At 38.6% G+C, this 24,429-nt stretch overlaps 1 protein-coding gene across 27 annotated transcripts in view; it reads left to right on the top strand.

Annotated features, from left to right (window-relative positions):
* NRXN1 (neurexin 1) overlaps positions 1-24,429 on the top strand; it is a 726,568-nt gene that overhangs the window by 692,336 nt on the left and 9,803 nt on the right. For 18 of the 27 annotated variants that reach the window (XM_064446453.1, XM_064446474.1, XM_064446465.1 and 15 more), the window contains one exon: positions 13,014-13,101. In XM_064446453.1, the coding sequence (XP_064302523.1) occupies positions 13,014-13,101 (88 nt within the window). The remainder of the gene's footprint in view (positions 1-13,013; positions 13,102-24,429) is intronic. The other 9 variants (XM_064446475.1, XM_064446472.1, XM_064446473.1 and 6 more) reach the window with 1 other exon arrangement.

The following is a 24,429-nucleotide window of genomic DNA, read 5'->3' as shown; positions in this document are numbered from 1 at the left end:
CATCCGAGCAGGCTAATTAGAAGTCTTTCAGCAGGGAGACAAAGGTGAGCAGAGGTTATAAAAAGCAGATCTTGCAGTGATATTAGGGAGAAGAGAGAGGTCCCACGCTCCAAAGGACAGCCCTCAGGAGAACAGCAGTGGAGAAGGAGGGGGAAGAGGTTGGGTCCCTTGTGTAAGAACAAAGAATACTAAAGACTTGAGAAATCAATGCTGGGCAATGAGTGACGGTAGTTTTATAGCTTTGTTGAGCTCTAAGAAATCTGGACAATCTAGTGATTACATGTTTTTGTAAAGATGTTTAGGAAAAAAAAAAAAAGGAAGAAAAAACACCTCCCTGTACTAAGGTGCTGGTGCTACACTGCCAAAGGGAAAGAGACAGTATCGAAGCTTCCTCAGACTCATAAAAGCTTAAGAGACTTGAACATGACCCTTCAATGACTGTCCAACACGAGGAGCTCCAGGCATGCTGAGAGTGACAAACTGCCTGGATGCTTGATGTTCAGCCTGTGGGAGAAGGACTGAAATATTCTTATTTAATTCAGATTTTCTCATATGTTGGCCTGCATTGTTTTGGTTGTGCAGTTTACTCTCCTGACAGCGGTATATAGCTGTTACAGGGAAGAGAGCTAAATCTGAAGAGCTGAGGTGTAATGGAAATTGCTACGCGGTGAGACACATTAGGCGTGTCAGCGTGGGTGTACCAGCTTGCCCCCATAAAGGGTCTGACACATCATGTTGCTGCCATTACACGAGTATAGATGAACGAGTGCAGTCTGACCACTTCAAGTCCTCCTGCTGATGCACAGAGTAAAACCATGGTCTGGCTGGATGTAGCTTACACTGCCCTCCAAAGCTGTGCAGAAGACAATCTGGTCTTTTTCCCCAGCATAAATTTAACCACCTAGGAGTTATACCAGTTTTAATTAACTTCATTTATATCACAATAACATTCCCCTATAGACAAGACTGACAGACTCAGGGAGTTTAATTATAGCCTTTCCTTACGTAGAATGCCTATTAGGGAGCCAACTGAATGTCTTACTTGCACCAACAAGAACTTCTAGACTCACATTTGAGTTTGAGCCTGGGTCCTATGAAATCCTTTTTAGTTTTAAAGAGGAACCTTACACTATCTTTCTGTTTGCACTCCAGGCAAATGGAAATTCCTTGCTTCTGTACTGTATTTCAACAAATAAATTCTTATGGTCATATGAAAAGAAATTTTGAAAGATAGGTTCTTGCCAGAGAATGGAAAGACCTTGTCAAAACATAACGCTGAGTAACTGGGGTGTGCATGGATGGTTAATTTCTCACTTTGCATTCTATTTTAAATTCCCTGCCATATTCCTAGTAATTGCTCATAATGTAGTAGTGAAGGTGAAACATCAGACTTTATGTGACTCGATCATTTTAACTTAGATTTTTTGGATTATCTCACAACAGAAATGTCTTTGGAGTGTGTCTCAGAAGCATGCCATGTTGCAGTCAGAACAGCAATTAGTACATAGCCTTAAGCACATTCAAGTTTGAGATAATTCCCTATGGGTTTGGGCTTTCAGTTTTAAATGATATCACAAGAAATGATGGGCCAAATACACAACTGAAGTGTGAACATTTTTTTTCTCTGGGACTGTATAGCTTTACACCAGCTGACATTCAAATATGTTGCTATTAATCTGTACTAGCATGTTATTAAAGATGGCATCAGGTTGTGCAGACACAGGGTGTATGAATTGAGGCTTTGTGTCAAACTCAAGTTCTGGCATCCCCTAATTGTTGGGTGTTCGTTCCCTTTCACACTTAAAATTTTCCAAATCAAATGTTTTGCATGTGGTTTTCCCAGTTGCTTTAAAAACAAACAGCAGAAGCATAATCCGCTATGCACTATCAAACTGACACCCCAAAGCGGACAGCTGGCACAGCTGGAGCCTGTGGATCCACCTTGCAGATATCTGAGGCTGAGATAACAATGATTAATGGGAGCCTTGGAGTTATGTTCTTTAAGATTATGGATCCTCATGGACCAGACTTCTGCAGAAAAGTTGAAATCTTTGCTAGAGTGATTAGCAGATAACAGCTGACAGTGGATGGAAAGCTGAAACCTTGGTGCCTGTTCTGATGGCTACAGAGCTGTAATTTTTCCTGCCAGTGGCTGGTCCAGCATCCTTTGTCCTTATCCCAAGCCTCCCCATGCCCGTTGTTTTTAGCTCTCCAGGTGCCACTTCGCTGATTTACTGTAACTTTGTCCCCCCATCCTCTCTTCCCTTTGTAATGGGGGGGGTGTCCCCCAGCCTTACAGTCAGCAGAGTGATTCATTTCTCTTCCTAAATCCTCCAGCATCTTATCCAGCTACCTTTCACACGTTTCTGGCCCTTCATCTTGGTATCCCGTCTTGCCATCGTTCCAAGCTTGATTCCAGCCTCAGGTCTGTCCTCCTCTTCCTCACTGTCTAGCTGCCATCAGCAGCAGTATGGGCAGCACAGGAGAAATTGTCTCCCAGGCCTCAGTTCCTCTGTTTGGTACTGGAAAACCACCACCTGTCCTCTGAAGCAAGAGCATATTTTTAGGTCCCAATCCAGATGACCTCCTTTGTGAGCTGCAGCTTTTCTTAAGCTGACACCCCGGGGTAGATTTTCATACATGTGATGAAAAAGGGAGGTTCCTAATTAACAACATGGTTGTAAACAATGTCTGCATCTAAATGATGTCTCTCTCTGTCTTCTGCTTTTTCTTTTTTGCTTAACCTGGTCTGAGAAGTTAGGGAACTGTTTCATTACAAGTGTCTGTGCAAGCATGTAGTCTTATGATTTGATACAGCCAGGCTTTAAAAGTACCAGTGGGGCTGGAATGTGTCTTTAAATAGCTCATTTGATAGAAGTAAAAGCAGTTTCCAACAAAATTTTCAAAATGGAAAATATTGAGTCCTAAGTGTAGGTATCGTACTATTCTGTGTTGTATATTGAATTCACAGCACTGAAGTAGTGACAGAGATAAAACTTTCCAAATAACACAGCTTTAAACTTTCTCTGATTTTTGATGAAAATGATTAATTAAGAAAGTTGAAGCCTGTAAACAATTAATGGTACATAGGTTTCTGAAGGCTAAATGATGCCACCCGAAGCACGTGCCACTCCCACAGCAATCATCCAGAGCATCTCCCAGGCTTGCGAAGCATTGCTGCTTTCCTGTAGCATGTTTCTCACCTGAATTTTGAGTGCCCTTTGTTAGACAGTTACGAAATAAATGCATCATTAACAAACCCAAATACCTCTGTGACAAATGTACACTTTCAGAAACTATCTAATTAACTGTATCTCCAAATCAGTGGCTTTAATGAAACTCTTATTTTAATTGAAAGGCAATTAGGCATTGTCTCCTTCCAATCCATGTGTAACTAACTCGTTAGTAATAACAAGTTGCACTTGCAGAATGAAGCCCTGTAGGACGTTCCTTGGCCCTGCAAAACTAGTAGGTTATTTCCTTAGTACTTTACTTGGTCCTGCCAATGTTGTTTGAATTTTGAAATTAAAACATAAAAATAAGGAAATGTGGCAAATTTTTTAGTAGTGGAACTAACTGCTTAATATTTGAAAAGGCCATATTTCAAAGACAGGTTTGTAAGAAGCCAGCTTCCATTTTCCTTTCCCTGCTTTGGGTAAACCTGTGTAACCCGGTGATACTGAGGGGTAGAATGTGACAACCCTACTTCCCCAACAAAAACTCAAATACTCATTTTGAAGTCTTTAATAATACTATGCCTGAGTTTTCCAAGATTAATACAAATGCAGTAAGTCTCATATTCCAAAAATTCAGCAAGCTCTGTACATGTGATTGGTAATACAGGAATATACATTAAAAGGTTTGCTATCACTGTTGTAATGTTGCAGTTTAACAGGCACAGAGTCTCTGGGTTAAAAAGAAAAAGAACCTGCAAAAGTCTCCACTGGGTTTTGTGAGTTCAGAATTAATGGAGACCAAAATGTTTATTTCAGCAAAAGAAATGGCTAAAAATAAAATGACATCAGAAAATAGAAGCATAATGCCCAGAAATATTTCTCTCATACTTAGAGGCAAAATTATTTTCTTGTCTAGGAGAAAATAATAGGATTGCATTGCATCAATCATATTCCATTCCATTCATTTTAGGGTTAGTGCAAATCTAAAAACAAAACAAAAATCAAACTGCATATTTTTGTTTTTGTTCTGCAATGAAGTATGGTGTTCATGAGAGAAGAATAGGACGTTCTGAAGAGAATCTCGGGGAAAAAAGCACAAGTGACTTTTAAAGAGTTCACAGATTATCTATCCCTTGTTCTTAACCAGTTTAACTTACCTGGGGGAAATAAGGGTGAAGAAGGTAAACTGAAGAGAAGCACAGCTTCTGCTGATCAGTATGATCTGTGACAGAAATATCTGTAGTCACAGAATGAAAAATAGCCAAAAAAATTATTTCTGGAAACAGAAATGTTACACCACTGTGAATCTAGAAGTTAGATGAGAGAGAAATAATGTGATCATTCATTCATTCTTCATCCAAGTCATGACTGCTTTAAAGATGTCATGTATAAATAATACACCAGGCATTACGCAATTAGGTGCCAGTGATTCGTTTGCTAGCATGTTGGACATCAATATCTACTTTCAGGGATAAAGTTCAGGTTTGTGACATGTCTTTTCATCTGTGTTTTTTTCTCCAGCATGAGATACCATTTGGCTAGTTCTGCCTGCAACCTCATGTGGGTTGCTTGGGGCTCTGGGTACAGACCAAGCTGTGGGGTCAGCCGGCAGTTCCCAAGAGCACAGACAGAGGAGTCCTGAGAGCAGTGACGTGAGCTCCCGTTTCCACCAGCCCCTCTGCAGAAGGGAGGGGGAGGGCAGGATGGAGCAAAGGGAGCAATGTAGACATGGTACAGAGCTGTACATTTGTTATTCTATTCCCAGCTAGCCACCCCTTTCCAATATCTCCAGTAGGAGGGATAGAAACAGTTTGGTCTTTTTACTGTACCTGTAGTTGTGCATCAACGACAAGCAAGACCATGTCATACCGTTTTCAGGAAAGATGTCAAATGCTGGTCCATTCTTCTGGCACCACAAACCAAATTTTTGGTTTTATCAATGCAAAATGTGCACGATGCTGACATGACTCCATGCAAAGCATGCCATTGTGTTTTTATGACATGAAGTGGCCTTGACGTGAAGGGTATGAAAGATGGATAGTTCACCCTTCATTGTAGCCTGCACCATTTTGAAGCATTAGTCCAATGTTCATGGGAAACATCAGTTGTTCCTTTTATAAATACCAAAGCCCGTGCTATAACTTGGATCGAATAATGAAGTAATTACTCCAAAAAATAAACCTTCTTCCTCCTGCTGAAAACCAAGACACGGTAACTCCCATCCTTGATACTCTGTCACTGTGTGGTTGCTGCTTGCTCTGGTTCTAAGAACCACAGCTAGTACGGGATCAGCTTGTTTCAAGAAGAGAAGTCCAAAATAGCCCCTGCTGTTACACAGTGAGTGGGGTATTAAATATCTCCTTACCAGGCCTTTAAATATGACAGAATGGACAGTGAAAAATATACTGATGGAGATGTGTGCATTTTCATTAGTTACCCAGCAGGGAGGGAAACAGGGAGAGAAAATGGTTAATTTTCTGGACAGCAGGTCCCAAAAAGTTTCACAAAGGGACAAAAAGAGTGACGTTCATAAATAAAATTAATATAGAAATTGGTTTTGGTCTACATCTGTGAAACTAATATTATTCACATGTTGTAGGAGGTAAGGGACATGACCTGATATGAAAAGATTTGGATTCTTTACTTATTTTTATTTACTAATACTTTTCACTTAAAGATTATTGCAGAGTGCAGCCTGGATAGCTGTACAGGTAAAAAGTTGTAGCTTTGCCAGCATGTGGATTTCTCAGCTCTGCTTCTGCTTTTTTCCGGATGAGACAAATGGTTCTAAGGCTTTGGCGAAAGCAATTAACTTCAAATTCAGAGCTTAAAGTAAAGCCGTGCAGTTTTGTTGGCATTGTTTTACTAGAAGTCCTTTTCTCAAATATATTTCTGCTATTTGTGGTAATTTTGCCCATGAGAATTTAGATGTTTGGGAGGAGGAGGGGAGCTGGATAAGTAATACAAACGCTACTCTGCATGCATGGAAATAATACTGTGGATTTTAAGGTTGTTACATGGAAAGATAGACTTTCTGTACTTTATGTAGAGAGGTGGAGGCCAGAAATGAGGTTATTCTGCTTTGCTGTGTGGGGCAGCTGTGTTCCCATCACTGCTGAGGTATGGGGACAGAGGCTGGCAGTGGCCTTCAGGGCATCTGGGGCATCATCTTGAGCTTTTTACCTACACCTCAGAGTTTAATTTGTACAACAGTCATTTCACCAACTGAAAGGCCTTATTGTGTTTGGTTATTATGTCCTATATATTTATTTTTTTTTTCTGTGAGAGGAACTTGTTAATCAAGGCTTTTCCTTTCTCCCAGTGTCAAACACTGACCGATTCAAGAAATAACATGATGGTATTAATTAGATGAGAGCCAGTTTTGAGAAAGTGTTTCGATTTTCAGTTACTGTATTTTCACATTACAGGGTAATAATATGTCAGCAGTTAATAAAAGATATAATAAATATTGTGTATGTGCTTGAAATATTAGCATTTTAATATCCGTGTACAGATTTTCAGTAGAATGGTGCCAAGAAAATACTTTTTGTATGCGGGTGGACGAGCAGTAATTGATGCACATGTACTTGTTTGACCTATAGCAGGTTAAATACAACTTTAGAGGCAGTTGTCCAAACGGCATGTCATCTAGAGCTGATATTACTGCTAGATCACTATAGCATCCTTCTCAGCAAACTGCCTCATGCAATGGAAGGTTATTAACACCAGGGAGAAGCTAGCTGAAGAATATGACTGATTAATGTGACATATTTGAGTTTCTTTCTACAACTGTCTCAACAACCAGTCATAGAGGTCTGCTTCATACACAGAAAATTAAATTTAAATTACACAGGCTTGGCTAGAAAATTGTGCAGTTAATCCCATCGCAAAAAATGAGATTTAATTTTTCCACATGAACTCTTTTGTGATTTTTCATGCCCTATTGGTTTCTGCCAGCATTCCCATTGGTTTAGGTTAGTTTATTCCTCCTTTCAAAAGAAAAATAGGAGGGGAAAGGAATATATGTGAGAGATTGGTTTTTAGGGAAGTCCCTCGCTCCCTCAGAAGTTAATGTGTCTAGTGCAAAAGTACAAAATGAGTACTCTAATCTCCCTTCTGTAAACATTGTGTGAACTGTATTTTTAAAAGAGAGTTTGCCACAGTTAATGAAGAAGATGGTAGTGTATATCTGTTGGTTTTCCAAAACTTTTGTTTGTACCATGTCTCTAGCTATATACCCTTCTGCTAAGCTGAACCAAACCTCTGTGTTTAAATACCAGTTGTAGGTGATTCTCTCTGAACTAAATGGCAAGTATTCGTATGAGCTTTTTTCAGGAGACAAAATGAAGTCATGTAAGCAGAGACGATAACCAAGCATTTCAGAAAAGGGGAAATGGAGAATCAGAGGTTCGTTTTCGTAGTCCTACATCTGAAAGTATGTTTTCAGACAGTCATTTGTTAATAGTCTTTAAATTCTTAGCCATTAATCTTCACATAATCAGGTCTGTTGGTGTCAGCTCCCTTGTATCCTGGCCATCCCCTTTTACCGCCTCATCCCCTTTGCTCCCATGACCTTACCATTAATTTCTCACTTTCTTTGTTACTTCCCCTCCCAACACAACCATGCTCTGTCCTCCTGTGCCTTCACCAACAGGCTGTTGGTGCTGCCTGCCTCCTCCTGCGCCGCCCCGGCTGTCCTCACCTCTGCACTCGTCAGATAGGGTTTTAAATACACCGAGTTTCCTTGGAGAGGCTTGCAGCCTTGGCAGAGCTTTCCAGGCACCATCTGTTCCCAGCATCTCCTTGGCCACTCATGGGCTCCTGCCTGGCTTTTCTCTGCCTCCTTTCTTCCTGACCTTCCTTCCTGCCGTCTTTCCTGCATCATTTTGGAAAAATTGCTAGATCAGAGCCTGCGTAACCACTAGCACTTATTGGTAGCACCCTCACCTGACCTTTCTCATCCTCTGCTCCCCTCTCTCACACTCATTTGTTGCATCTGGTCTGAAATCAAACTGTAAGCTCCTCAGAGCAGAGCCTTGTCCTTCCAGCTGCCTTGAGCACCAAGTACAATGGTGCCGGGCTGGTATCATTAAGCGCCAAAGCTATACAAATAAATAAGAACAGTTTTGATTACACCATTGAAGTTCTGATCTAAAATAATTTAAACAGTAGTCACAGGCATTTATGCTCTTTATAATTCATATAATAATTTAGGAATGCTAGTTTTTAACTGTTGAGTAGTTTGGATTTGCTAGGAGTTCCCATGGGATAAAGTATATTATTGTACAAGAAAGGAATAAACTATATTCAGAGTAGCTGTAGGGTGCTGTGATTTAAAGGAGAGCTGGTGGAATACTACAGGAGAAAATATGCAGGATCCATTTTACTATTAATGAATGCACAGTTCAGATTGGTGATTTAATTTTTAGATCATATTTCTTTGGTACCCTCAGGTATAACAGGCTTCATACTTAAAAACTGAATAAGATGGCATATATTTATGCCCAGTCATGCAAAAACTGAATAATAAAAAAGTTACTTTCCTGTATTGTATATTCATTTGCAATTTTGTTTTAATGTCATAGCATTCAAAGACCACTATTAGAAGGGCACAACCATAATTGTTGGTACCAGTTTTGAACCCATAGTAGTAACCTTCGAGGCAGCTTGATATTTATCCATAGCTACAGACTGTCACTGTATTTAAGCCATGACTAGAGCATCATTTTTTGTTCTGGCCAGGAGCTTTCTTGAAATAGTCAGCATTTCCTTCCTCAGGCAAGGTGGCAGATTGGTGATATTTTAAACTCTTTCTTGGCTAAGAGACAAATCCCAAAGTCCTCATTTTTGCAAGCAGACCTGACTGATGTAAGCAAGACCTATTCCTGCAGGCACCACACCCATGAATAATTGTCAGAAACTACATTATGCAGTGACTTCTAGCTTTACAAAACGTGGGGGGTTTTTTGGCCCATTTTTTATATTGGCATGTTAATTGTAAGCTTTTTCTACCACCCTTTTTCTGAAATGTGAACAGATGTCCAACTTTTTAAGAAGCCACATATTACAATGGACTGCATTTTAAATCATACAACCACATCCGCAGAATTAATCTGAAAAGCGCTGAAAATACACAAAGAAAAGGAGATGCAATCAAAAGAAATTCTGCCTAGCCTTTCAGGTTGTACACCTGATATTTTAATATTTTTTTTAATCTCTTACAACTAGAGTATCGCTTCTTAAATGAATTTGAACAACTCGCCAAGAGACATTCTAATCCGATCGTGTATTATGATGATACCAGTTGGATGTTATCCTATTAAGCACTCACTGTAAATAAGGGATTTTCCACTGACTTTTAAATCCTTGATTAATGAGAATGCTCGAAGCAGTGTCCTGTGAATTAGCCATAGTGCTAGCAACAATTGCAATTCACTTAGGAGTACTGATTTGTTTTAAATCTTCCCATCCACATTAAAAAGCATGAGGAAAAGATAATGTGCAGTAAGTAAAACATATTACTCTATCTTGCATTATTTATCTGTACCCCGTGGCTGTCTGCGACCCTTAGGTCTAAATCCTGCTCTCTGTTCACATAAATTCCCGTCAGTCACAGCTCTTCTGGAGAAAGAACTCTGGTAGCTGGCCCATAGTATTTCTTTAATTTATGTGTACTTTATATTCTCTAGTGTTTTAGCTAATTCTTAATCCCATTTTAAATTGTGTTAAGCAGTCCAATGGCTTTCATGTGTAGCTTGGTCACTGCAATCTCACTTGCCTTTCACAGCTCCTTTACCCTTTTTCTGATGAAAATATGTATGAGTAGCAGGAAAGAGATATTTGGGTTTGGGGAAAGGGCAGAATAGGGGGAGGCTGTGACACATCTGTTAATTTGTACTTAAACTGGAATTCTGCCTGCCACATTTTTCTGAAGAAAACATTTGTCACATCACCTTACCACTTTCCTTCTTATTCCAATCCTGAGACTTGATTTATTGCTTGCAACAAAATTAGTTTTATATCTAGTATTGACTTTGAAACATACATTATTTCCTTTAATACCCTGAGACATTAATGAGGTCTTTCTTGACGTGCTATACTCACATATATTTAAGGTAATATTCATTTATGTACTCATAATATACATGCACTTTTATCAGTCAAGAACATCCCTTTGTTCTTGTAGAAGTGTGAATACTCTTTCCATAGATTGGAATTAGTGTCACTTCATAAAGACAGTTTTGACACTCCCTCTTATAAGTAGCTGAGCAAAGTATCTCTCATGCATTAAAATACTTAAAGTGAATGATTTTTGCATAGTTAATTTCTGGTAATTTTGACTGCAATGCAAACTGTTCAAGAAATAGAGCTACTTAAAGTAAACTCTGACCACACTATCCTATGTCAGGAATAATCAGAGGCACTGGAATAGTTCTATAAATCTATCTGATCAGTTCACTCAAGTTACAAGGGTTACTCATCCATGCATGTACCAAAGCACCCTTAAACAGAATTCCAGTTAGGCCAGTAGATCTCACAGAACATCATTTCTTGCGATGGCTATTATGTATGCGTGTGATGCTCTCCGTTTAATGGTATTTGTGTACAATTGCCCAGTGATCAACAGGTAGGTGTTCGGTATTCTGGCTGCAGGTCATAAAGGTATAATGTCTTCTCCAGTGTTATGGGCAGCAGGAGAAATATGAGGCTGTGGTTTCACTGACCAAATTGAAACTGTTTGGGAGATGCATGCTTTTTTTTTTATATATATACCTATTAGTACTTTTTTATACTCACTAGTTGTGGCTTTTATGGTAGAGGGTTAACTTTTTATGTGCAGGCTTCATTGGTTACCTGGTTTATTATTTCTTTCTACGTTAGGAAAAACATAGGTGCTTTTCCAGAAAGGGACTAAGATACTGATTTTCAAGCTTAAATGTTTGTATTTTGGGGAAAAGAAATGGGCATTAGAAATGCAAGGGGATGTTTGCAGCTGGATTTTGTTATAACTCTTGTTTTCCTACATGGCAGAAAGAATGGACAGCTAGAGTACTTTTTTGTTGTTGTTCTTTTAACTCTCACTGCAAATCTGCTAGGTCATTTTGGCAGCCTTACAGATTTACAGGGTGGTTTACCCCAGCTATAAATTTTTGCAGCTATAAGGAAAGATAATTTTTGTGATTATGGCATTGAACTGTGACATAACATAGCTGCTGTCTATAGCCCTTTTGGTTACCTTCAGTAAGTTACTTCATTCTTTTATGCCTCAGTCTTCTACCTGTAAAATATAATATTATTATACTAGGCTTCTGTTATGCCTCACATATTAATGAATGTATTCCTGTATCACTTTTCTACTTCACAGAAGTGCTGAAAGCATACGTACATTAATATTCTTGAAGTGTGACAAAGAAAAGCCTATTACTGTAATATGCTACGCTTTAAAACTTGAGTTAGAATAAAGATAAACAACATTGGTTAGACTTTGGCCATACTGTACAGAAATAAAATTCTTACATATTCAGACTTGAACTGATGTAAAATTTTGATGTATTGTAATGTGCCTCTCCTATACTCATGCAAAATAAAAAAAAAAAACCAAACACACAAAACCTAAAAAGAATATTTCACATTGACAAAAATGGGTTTTATCTCTTCATTGGCATAGGTATCATACAGGGATCCAAGAATGGCTTTTTGCCTGCTATATCCTTAACTGCTTGTTTCAGTATCATGTAGTCTTCTTATTCTCTCTGTGTACTTCCTCCAGTGAGGTGAACAGAAGCTTGAAACGGACAGTTATGAAACATCTTGCCCATAGGAAAAGCTTCTTCCTAACCTCATTAGTAATTGCTTGAGAAATGACCAGGATCACGACAGTTTATATTTCCCTCCTATTATTTCCCCTAATAACTGTGGATGTTCTTATTACATTTCTAAATGACTGTTCTCAGAGGTGGCTTGAACAGAAGGTATTTCATTTTATCAGGTTCAGATTGATTGCCTCAGTGTTCCATTGACTATCTCCTTGTTCTTGCACTGTAAGAAGCAGTAGACAGGAATCCCCCATTTGTTTTCTTTATGGCAGGTTGTATCATACATCCCTTGGGTTGTCTCCTTTGTCTTGATTTATTTGATTTCTTTATGCAAAGAACTGTCCAAACTCATTTTGGACAGGTGTTTCTAGAGCCCCTCAGACCTAAGCACAGTACTTGGGCAATACTTATTTAAGAAAATAGGATGTTTTCACTTAATTAAGAAAATAGGATGGCACTTTCTAACACTGCATATATTTATTATTGTTTTCTTTCATTTACTTTCTTTTCATTTAATAGTTTTCAACTCAATGAGAGTTATGTTTACTTCTTTTGCTTTTTTTTGGTTCTACATCTGAGAAAGCAAGTGAAATTAATGGAGAAAACATCACTACATTTCTGATAGTTTTAACAGCTGCAGGCAGTTCAATATTTTTACTTGGTTTTTTTTAATGCTCAGTATTTTCAGCAATATCACAGTAGAGGTATTGGAGATAAAGAGGGAAGACTAGCAGCTCCAATATACATATTTTATCCTTTTACTTTCTGTTCCTATTACAAAAAAAAATATTAAAGTGTTTAAGTGCCTGCACTGGATATCTAACACTGTTCTGACAAGTGCGAGTTGAAAAGCAAAGTCCCATTAATACAGAATTGGAGAGTGTTACTGTGCCATTACATGTTAAGTCTAGAATGCTCTGGGCCTTGCATAAATCCAAGCAATAAAAGAAATGCCAGTGAGAATCTTACAACATGTTCAGTCAATTAAAATATATCTATTTGCCTTTTATTTTCTTTGCAGACCACAGATGACATCCTGGTGGCCTCGGCTGAATGTCCTAGCGATGATGAGGACATCGATCCCTGTGAGCCGAGCTCAGGTGGGTTAGGTTAGTCAACTTTTTTATTACTTTCTTTTATTTCATATTTGCATGCTTCATTCCCCCAGAGTCCCATCTAGCAGGACAGTCCTTTCTTACATACCAGGGAGAAGTTAAATTGGGGCCTTTCTACACATGGCAGTGTCAGTGCAGAGGGAGAGTTTGCCATACCTTTTTCAAAGACAACAGGTGGGAGCACATTGATAGTTGTGATCTGAGAAAGGTTATAGGTTGACCGAGGACCTGAGGCTGACTGGGAAGGGCGTCCTGGGGCCCCTGCAACTGTGTTGCTGTCATAAGGAAGGGACAACTCCATTTAGGAGAAAGGTGTTGTAATTGCTTGTGCCTTAAGCATTTTGTCCAGATAAGTTAAAAGTACCATATCTCAAGTGTCATATTATGTCAGTAGTAGAAGCAGAATTCAGTTTGAATTACTGTTTATGGTGTGAAATACTGTATGGATGGTAAAAACCTGAAGGCATAGAATACAACAGTCTCAAATTTCAAATTGGTTTACGGCTTTTTTCCAAGCCAAGACTATTCAGAGTATATGTTTCCGTTCTGATTAGAAATAAAAAAATTTGACATCCTGGTATTTCCCATGGAAGAAAACATTTGTAGTGTTTTGGCCATGTCTTTCCTACTCCCCCTGAATAATGGAGATTTGGTACTAATTTTTCTCTCTGATATAATTTCCCGCTTAACTTTGTATTCGATTAATACTACATACCTTCTCTAAAAATCCAAATGTTTATCACAGATGTGACAGGAATACAAAACTTCATAATAGCAATCTGAAGATTTATGTTACTCTACAACATTTAAAAAAATCCCAGATGACGAATTACTCCTGCTTTCTTTCTTTCTTTCTTGGCTTGGGTTAGCTTTCACCTTTTCCTAGTGAACAGCGTGTGGTACCATATATAGCTCAGTTTTTCTTATTCACTCAAATTCTGTGATATTCGGTAGCATGCTTACTGTCAGTTGTTTTAGGTAACTTGGTAAGCTTCCATACCTGCTATAATACTAGTAAAAAAATTAAGATCAATTTGTTGTGCAGTAACATATTTAATTCAAATAAAAATCAATAAAATTTGAGTCTCGTATATTAATGCAAATCACAGCTGAGATCCATCTTAGTAGAGCACTGAAATCTGGCGCAGGGGAAATGTCTACATAGCCTTAAGACAAATCAAATTTTGCTTCAAATGCAGAGGCATGGTTCCTTCTTGAAGTCACATAACCTAATACCCACATGTAAAAATGATTTATTTAAATTTCAGTAAAGGCAGAGACATTTATGACTTGTTTCACTGTTTGATAGACCTGCAGGGTGGCATTTGAGCTCTTCCAGGAATCAAGATATTTATAGATTTGATGAGAATACTTTAGGGTAGGTTTCTTTTGCTTCCCAGTAAAAGGATTTCAGAGTGTTTCTCAAAATGCCATGAGGTGGAATGGCCATTCTTAAACAGAGTAGCAACAGGTACACCCGCCTTACACGTTCTTACCTCTCTCAGGAAGACATTTCACTTTCAGAAGTCCCAGACATCATGAGGAAGATATTTGGGAATTGTGATGAGGATTCATTTGTTGAAAATTTGAAAATTAATTTCCAGGAATTTTTTTTCTCCTCTTTCCTTCTTATTGTCAGATTCTTGAGTTTAACAAGACTATCTCCTGTCCAGTACGAGTCAATGCAGTAGCTCAAATGGGTCTGAACTCATCCATACTAATTGCTTCCTTGCTTCAGTTAACTCAGGCAGTGCTCTTCAATAGATAAATTTACATTTATCTACTGTAAATGTAAAAATTTTTAATAATTTTTAGATTTTTTTATAAAGTAAATGTAAAATAATACATTAGTTACCAACCACTAAAAAATTTCCCAAATCCTCTTTGAGTGCAGCTGTTGTATTAGAAATGCATTTGTATTACCTCAGCCTTACAGTTTGCTGAAAGCCAATGAAATTTCAGAATCATTATTCCCTGGGGTTGTTTTGAACTTCTGATCTGGGGCTGCAATGCTTGGTAGTCCTGGAGCCAAGCACAGTCATTTAGCTGATGGGTGCAGGTATGGGAGGGGTGAAATGAAGCTTGCTGGCAGGTTATAATTTCTGTCCAAACTGTGGTCCAGAAGGGGAATGTGAATATTAATCTTCCTGCAAAACCTTGCTATTAGCTCTACATCCAGGTGTTTAGCTTTCCTATTTTAGCTTATCGTTCTTCACCCAGCTCCACTTCTCATTTTTATTTATTTGAGAATGGTTTTAGTGGGTTTCTTTTTCTTGGATCCCAACTGCTACTGCTTTTTTAAAAAAGTGTGGATTGGCACAGGAACTATGTTCTCCATAATCTCGATTGACTGGATCATTTCATCTGTCATTCTTCACATCAAAATGTCACTTGTCCTTCCATTCTCAACTCTTAAAAGCTATTAATTTGCCTCCCTCTTCATTGGCCTTGTCCTTTTCTCATATTTGAAACAACCTGAACCAAAGGGGTTACTGGAGTCATAACTTCTAGTATATCTGTCTCTCTATAAGCTGTTTTAGTTTGAGTCACTTAATCTTATGAATAAGCTTTCACCATGAATTGTCCTGTAGGCACTAGTCCATCTCGGTAATACTGCAGCCTCCATGTGGATTTGAGCTACTCCTAACAGCAGGCTGGAACTTAAGGGAGAAAAGCATAATATGGTTGACAGTGACAGATTAATTTTTTTTTCTTTTCATTTGGGATAGAAGATACAAAAGGATTTGTCCCTCCATTTAAATTAGTCCTGTGGCCCAGTTCAACTTTTTCCCCTTAACTGTTTTCACAAACCAGAGTTACTTCTCCATAGCCACTCCTTAACATCCTCATGAATGCTGGTGAAGCGTATGTTTCCTAACAGATACTTCCTGGAGGAAGAAAATAGGAAGATTAGGAAAATTTTATGTTTTCACTTCAGAGGCCATAACCTGAGATCCCATTAGGTTTCTTCTCTTGCTGCCTAATGGTGAGTCAGCAAAGGGATCCACCCCAGCACAAAAGACGAGGCAGCACACTCAGAGCTATCAGGGCGACAGTTTTCTAGCAAGAATACGTTTAAAGGATGGCCACAGCCCATTCAGTTTTATTGACAGAGCCATAAATGTGTGTTTACATCATCATTGCCCATAATATGCCGATTTCTAACCAAAGTTCTCAGCTCAGAATGAGAGTCCATTCAACAAACAGTTTGAACATGGTAAACCCATATATCATAGAAACTACTGATTAGCTAGATTTTACTCATTAGCAAGCTCTATCCTTAAAATAGGGCTTCTTTTCTAGGATAAATATGTTGCTGTTTGTAGTGGCTAAGAAGTGTCGGTCTGCCACCACCAGCTTTGCTTTCTGTGCACTTGTCTTCTAAATAATAAATGGAAAGATGCAATTTGCAACAAATTTCATGTGGGACATAAAAACGTAGACCAGATTAGGAGCTGCTAAGCAGCAATCCCATCAACTTGTCTGGAACATAAAGTCACAAAAATTATAATTGCAGATTTCATTGTGGTATACAAACTGCTAAATATGCCATAATTGGATGAAGTCATAACAAATTTATTAGCATGCAAAACTTAGTCAACATATTTTCTTTGCATTATGTTTTGTATAGTAAGGCAACACATATTGCTTTCACGTTCTCTCCACATTCACCTCTCCTACTCTAAATACTAATAACAACATGAAGAATAGTGATTATGATGGTGATGATGATGATAATAATAATAATAATGAAATAATAATTTATGTCTCCTCAGCTTCATGTCATACAGGAAATAATAAAGCCTTTTTGTTTTGTTGACAAGTTATGAAAAATGCTAGTGGAAACCTATATAAAAAAAAAAAAAAGACCTGGGATGATTTACTGTTTTTACGTGAAGAGTTATAAAACTGCAGGTGGACAAATTGCTATTCCGCACGTCAGGACTGCTGTTCCAGCCTTTCCTGAGCTCTGTACAGAGCCCTGATTTCTGCTGAGTTTCAGTGAGCATTTGTGCTACACAGCTTATTTGTTCCAGTTACGCTGGGCCGGTATTTTATTTGTTAGCTATTATCTAGCCACTTCTGTAGCTATTAAAATATTCCAAAATGCAGAGAGGTCCAAACTGGGTCAAATGAAGTGAAATCATTGAGCTTAATGGCAGGGAAATCTAGACTAGGAAAAAAGTCTTACGTATTTTAGCATACACACAAACAGTTCTTTTTCTGCAAATTATAGTTAAATCCGTCTAAAACCTGGAACTTGACAAAGGTTTAAGTTAGAAATTAAGTACAAAACCTCTCTTGTTGGCCCCAGCAGAAATGGGACGGATAGAGGTTTGGGCAGTCTTAAAGCCAGAATATATGGTATTCGCTGGTCTTGGAAGTTTTAAGAGAAGACAACCTTCAAAATGAAAAAATGGTCTTGTAGAAACAAGGTTTTCTCAGGTCCAAACAAGTGTCTATCTACCAACAGAAGCTCACACGTTGCAGCCAAATAAAATACTTCATCATCTCTTGATCAGCATTTGTCTGGCAGCTCTTGGGTTCCACTTTTCAGGACAGTGTTTGATTGGTATCAGATCTTGTCCTGTTCTTGTTCTGTAGGTAAATAGGACAAGACTATTCAGGATAGAGTTCAGTGAAGTATACCTTTCTTAGCCCTGATTCTTGGTTCTGAGGGAGAAATAGGATCAATTATTTTTCTACATCATTAAGGAAGGACCAATAATAGCGTAGGTACTTATGGACTGATCTTTGAGCATGTGTGGATCTTTCCTACATCTTGGTCAGGCTTATTGCATTGCAGAAAACAGCTGGCAATAGCCAGAAATCTCCAAAGCATCAGTATAGCCGAGAGAGAGCAAACAAGCCACTACTTAAGATGACTTTTATTGTTCAGTCACTGCTTTGGGGAAGGCTTTGACCTGTGAGCAAAACAGTATGGGGCTTTGCATGCAAACTCCTTCCTGCATATGTACGTCCCCTGCTGTGTGATAACATGTATTGGATGGATGGAGATGGCTAGAAACCATACGTTCTCAAGCGCTGTGTGATGGTTTAGTTTTGGTCCCAGAATTGATGCCTATTTTTCTAATGGGCAGAGCTGTGAAATAAGGACTGAGGGTGACTTAGGCTCGTTATTAGAAATTTTGCTCTTCTTTTCCTGTCACAAATTATTGCACTGTATTCCTGGTGCATCTGGCGGCAAGGTAGCATTGCAGTAGGAGGTGAAGTGACTCCTATAATTTATACATCACTGCAAGTGCCCTATTTAATGCACTTCATGGAATTCATTGTGCAAGGAGCTGAAACAAAGAAAAATAAAATTACAGTTAGTTCACAGGGCTACTGTGTTCATTATGGCTCAAGACATAAAGGGAATATTTGTGCCTCAGTCCAATTATCCTGTAGTTCTGTATGCATTTCCAGTACTAGAAAGATTGCTGGGTTGCCTTGAATCAGCCCTTTAAAATGCTTAGCTGAAATACATATAGATGTGTCTGTATGAGCTACTACAGGGTGGAAATTATGCTTTATGTACAAACTTTCCAAATGTTACCACTTACCATCTTGATACATAAAGGAACTGAGGGGCTTCAGATACAGATTAATTACCCTATAACTGAAGGTAAAATAGTTGTTAAGGTTATTTAATTTTTTTATAAGTCATTAAGCCCCCCAAAGCAACAGAAAGCAAATGTTGCATTTTTCCAAATGATTTTATTGCGAATGGAACCACTTCTTTGTCAATAGACTGAGCTCTTAGTGTCTGTCACTGAGAGTCACAAATGTGGCATTTCTCATTTGAATTTGACCAAAAAGAATTTTTTCATAAATTATCTAAGAAAATGAGGCTAAAAATGGTGATTGATCCATTGTACCAACACTCATCTCTACTCTTTGCCAGACACATCATTGAAACATGGGAATACTGAGTAGAATTGTAGCTTTCCAGCCAGTCCTAAGGATTTTCCTACATTCCCAGTGTTGGGAGCAGCTGAAAACAATAGCATGTGCTGAAAGGAAGGGTTTGCTTTCACTCTGACAAATAATTTTTCAATAGTTTTGAGAATTCTGACTCCTCAAATGCATTCTATGTAATTTTGGTGGTAGTGGTGGTGTTCACACTCTTACACATCCTTTCTTTGCATAACCTCAACTGGTACAGGGGGTTTGTGACCAACATGAAATTATTTTGAAGTTTATTTTTTAAGCACACTTTAAGACAAAATGCAGCTATTGTTAGCTAAACATGCCTTTTAAATGTGAGCAATTAAGTAGATACTCCTTGCCAAACATATGTAATTCAAAGAGAGGTTTAATACATAGCCTAGAGATGACAGCACAGGCTAATGCTTTCTAGCATATATTAATTGCAGTTAGAGCGATATGAACGTATCAGAAGGCAGAATATGGGTAGAAACTGGGGAGCTGGCTGTTTTCCTGAGCATAATGGGTTTTTATCAATGTAATCAGCAGCTCACTATGCTCTAGGACTGGTAAGAAATATCAACATCAGGTTGGTATAAATCATACAAAGCACTCAACTTGCACAAGACCAGAAGGTGTGTAAAAGATGAGCGGATTTCCTTGTGTGTGAACTTTGAGGGTGCGTTCAAATTCCACTCATATTCTTGCTAAAGTTGGATGTTCTCACTTCTATAATGTGTGTAAGAATGGCTAATCTTAATGATGTAAATACTGGAGGAGTTATTTGTATGGAAGTACCTAAAGCTCTACCTCATGCTTTAGACATATGCAGAAAACATGAAGAGACAGCTCAGGGATGTTTATCAAGTGACAATTACTAGTACTGCTGTGTTCAGTGGTTTGGAGTTAGACATCTCCACAGTATAGACAAAACCAGATAGGATTATTACTAGTGGTTTGAAGAAATTTAATCATTTTATAAACAATAATTCAAGAAAAATGGGCACATTACTCAATGCTCCTGAAGGGGTGGCCCATGAAAGAAGGCTCTGTTATTTTTCTTTCTTTCAAAGATGTAAAACACCACTTGTGACTCAGTTCTGAAGGTATTTACAGGCAAAGCTGGAGCACATGGTCCTGCTGTGATACCGGGGCTGGGGTGTGAATGCAGAGAAGCAAACAAGGCACTCCACATCACTCATTCACAAACGCATGTGGATGATATGCGCCATCCACACTGACTTAGGTGGAAATCCCTAGATTTTTCAATGCTTGTCTGGATCATGGACAACAAAATGTCCGTGAATATAGTGTCCTTTTATTCAGGTGTAGAAGTGATATGTTAGTCAATCAGAGGCAAGTGTGCAATCCCTGCATGAGATAATGTGAGTGAGAAGTAATGAAGGGAGAGCAGGTTAGAGTAAGGGCCACAGTTCTGTGGACAGGGTTGGAGGAGAACAGAAATCTACTCTCATTCAGCACACTCCGAGGTGGAGGAATATGGTCTTGTTACATTGTTGAGGCTATTTGGGGAAGATGACTTGCCTCACAATCCATTTAATATTAATTCTCTCTTGTTTTCTCTCTCCCTCCCCGCAAGTATATACATACACTCTTCAGGGCTTACCTTCACCTTCCTGACTTTCCCTAGAAAGATTTGCAGGAAACACTGTTGCTAGCATATAAGCAGTTGCTTGACCTATACTTTTTGCTACGCCCAGATAAAGAACCTGCATTACAGACCATTCCAGCATTAAACGGAGAGTGAGATATGTCCAGAATGACTCAGAAGAAAAAAAAAAAGAAATAAATATAACAAGTGCAAAATTACTGAATAAGGTATTAAATAGACCTTAAAGAATTAATTGACTGTTAATGCAGTGGCTTTGTCAGACACAAAAAATAAAATTGGCTCTATGACCATGCTCTCTTAAACAAATCAGTCCTGATTTTCAAGACTGGTATTCAAGACTTTCAATACTACAATTAATTAAGTGCCAGTTTCTGTGCATGTATCCCTAATAAGTGAAAATAGGTTCTAGGCAGTTCTAAATCTTTTGTGATTCTTAGTTGTTAGGCACAGAAATAGAGATGTGTGTGCTCTGACAGCCTTTACTATGAGATGTTTCTACCATTTTCAAAAAAGGTCTTTTTAATCTGGGATTAGAGAAACACTTAATTGAAGAACAGGGTGTAAAATGCCATATCTATATATATATTGTATATAAGAGATAGATATATATCTTTTTGAACTATCATGAAGGATTTTTAATGTATATTTCAACAGATAAACTATATCATTTATTTAGATACTAATAATCTTCGTTCCTTCCTTCCTCCCTTCCCTCCCTCCCTCCCACATTGATCATGCCAGGTGAAGTTTTCTGAACTCCTGCAGGGAGTAATCTCTGTTTTGTCTTCTGAAGTGTGATCTTTCCAATTTGGGATAGAAGCACAACACAAAAGTAAAGTGTGAGAAAACCAGCACAGGCCTGTCCTGATCTGCATCCTGAGAGCAGAATTTCAGGTTATTTTGTAAATATTAGATTTAATTAAACCAATTAAATAAAGCCAAATAAAGATTATGTGGAGTCTCAAAACATTTTCCATGGGTGCATTTCACACACTGACATTGGTTGAAAAACACAGAAAATAAGTAAATTAGTAATTGCAGAACTGAGGTTTACAGAAATAGTTTAGTAATTTGCTGACTTGTGTGAGACTTTTGTCTTATTAAATAAGGAATTCTGGAAAGGCAGAGGATTTGCTTTTACAAGGATGAAGCAAATAGCTGATTGAGGCTGGAAAGGTCCCACTAATTTTCATGGAAATATGCTTAAAAATACTGAGTTAAAGTGAATAATCCTAAAAATTGGTCCTTTGAATCAAGCTTACACGTAGAATTAAGATCAGGTGTAGTTTGTTGGCTTAAAAAAATTAGTAGTTCTTGTTTGTATGAAATTAGACCATGTACTACTAGTGCCTTGATTAATGCAAGCCCAATGTGTTCATGAGCTATGCTTTATTCTGGTTTCATTTCCTACATCTAGTGCATATGTTTTTTTGCATACTGTATTGTGGACACCAGAATACAGAAACTACTCTTTGTCACTTTGTAATACATATGCATTGAATTTCCCTCTTTTTGTGGAATAAAACCCCTTTTCCTCAGGACTATTCATCATCCTTCTTTTTATGGACATGGTAGTAGAAGACAGACAGTATTTTGCAAAGGTATAGAAAGGTTAGTAGCCAAAATACTGGCCTGAACTAACATCATATTGCTCAACTTCTATGCCAAGGCTTTCTTTCGAACCACATTCGAACAATGCGATGTTAAACCAGGTCCTTAAAGTTCTATAGGAAATTTGCTTTACCTTAGCTACTATTCGGAGGAAAGACTAGACAGAAAGATGGAAATCTGAGGCAGCCACCCCTAGCGCACAGGGAAAATACAGCTTTGCTAAGGAAGAGGGAAGCTGGCTGCACTGCATGCAGGACTGTCCTGGTTTCAGCTGGGATAGAGGTAATTTTCTTCCTAGCAGCTGGAATAGTGCTGTGTTTTGGATTTAGGATGAAAATAATGTGATAACACACTGATGTTTTAGTTGTTGCTAAGCAGTGTTTATACTAAGTCAAGAGCTCTTCGGCTTTCCTTGCTCTGCCAGCAAGGAGGTGCGACGAGCTTTTTAGCTGGGAGGGGACACAGCCAGGACAGCTAGCCCCAACTGACCAAAGCGATATCCCACACCATATGACATCATGCTCAGCATATAAAGCTGGGGGAAGAAGGAAGGGGGGGACATTCAGAGTGATGGTGTTTATCTTCCCAAGTAACCATTACACTTGATGGAGTGCTGGTTTCCTAGAGGTGGCTGAACACCTGCCTGCCCATGGGAAGCAATGAATTAATTCCTTGTTTTGCTTTTCTTGTGTGCGTGGCTTTTGCTTTCCCTAGTCAACTGTCTTAATCTCAAACCATGAGTTTTCTCACTTTTACCCTTCTGATTGTCTCCCCCATCCCACTGGGGGGTAGTGAGTGAGCAGCTGTGGAGTGCTTGGTTGCTGGCTGGGGTTAAACCATGACAAGGACACAGGGCAGAGGCCAGTGCTTTACCTCTCCAAGTTAAATGACACAGGACACTGTTTATTCCAGGGCTCTTTTGCAGCTCAGCTTTTCTGCATTCAAACAAGGGAATTACAGGTGCGTAAGGAAACCATTGTGCTTCTAACCATTTGCAATACCTGATAAATTCAATTAATATGGTGTTACAAAGTAGTCGGTGTACTACCTTGATAAGCTGCAGCTTATCAACTAATTACCATGTTAACAGACTGCTGGCAGGGAACAGGGTTGCTTGCCCCACTGCCAGACAAAGGGGATAAGGGCAAATGGTGAACTTTTTGCTGGTGTTTTCTAGCGATCAGTACCGTGTGAATATTCATTATCTTTTGCATACCTAGTAGTAGGACTGCTGCTAATTTTCAGCTACTTGCTAACACCTCACTTAAACCTCTGTGGAAACATTGAAGTGTTTTATTGTGTGACTAGTGATTTGACAGCCTGCAAAGTGGCAGGTGAATGCTGACAAGTTTGAGGACTAGGTATTCTCTAAGGATATTGCTCATAAATGGAAGCAGGAAAAATTCAAGGCAAAAGTAACCTGTAATGAGGATGCATGTACCTGAAATAGTCTAACCTTAGGCTATCTCCTTCTAACTATATAAAGACCTGAACGAAACCTTGTTCTGCTGTGTTGACATGCTATTCTGGCCCATAGGGTTCAAAACCAGCACTTCTCCTGAGGTTAAGAGCTGTGGTCTAGATTTGGGACTTTGACAGTTCTAATGTAAGCAGGCTTAAACAGTACATTCTGATCTAGATACAGCACCTGTTGTGAACATACCCTTTAATAAGTATGGAAAAGGGGTAAATGAAAGGAAAGATGAAAGCAGCAAGAACATGAGAATCATATTCTGAAATAAGGCAAAGCTTTATAGATAAGTCAATCTTTTTCCTTGTGCTAACATCAGAGACACCAGTATTGTTTTATAGAGTACGATGAGAGAAGCAAAGAAAAACAAGGTGGTCTTACTAATTTTAATAATTTTATTATGAGGAGAAGAACATTAGTTACATCAAGTGTAATTTATATCAATCCTGAAGTCTATTTATCTTTCTCTTCCCAACCCCAGAGAAGCACACACGGTCTTGGCAGTTATACGATTCAGGCTGAACAAGCATAGCTATATCTGCAAGTTGTATCTGAGCCTTTATTTAGCAGGTGTAGCTTGGTATTTGTAGTGGTCGTGTTTCCAGTGTGTGTGCGTGTATATTCCTGGATGTCTTGAAAGCCTGGCCCCTTCTTTTCACAGGCACATTATCAACTT

Source organism: Phalacrocorax carbo, chromosome 3, assembly GCF_963921805.1.
Source record: "Phalacrocorax carbo chromosome 3, bPhaCar2.1, whole genome shotgun sequence".
NCBI lineage: Eukaryota > Metazoa > Chordata > Aves > Suliformes > Phalacrocoracidae > Phalacrocorax > Phalacrocorax carbo.
Note: the sequence above shows the minus strand (reverse complement) of the source record. Positions and strands in the feature narration are given on the sequence as shown.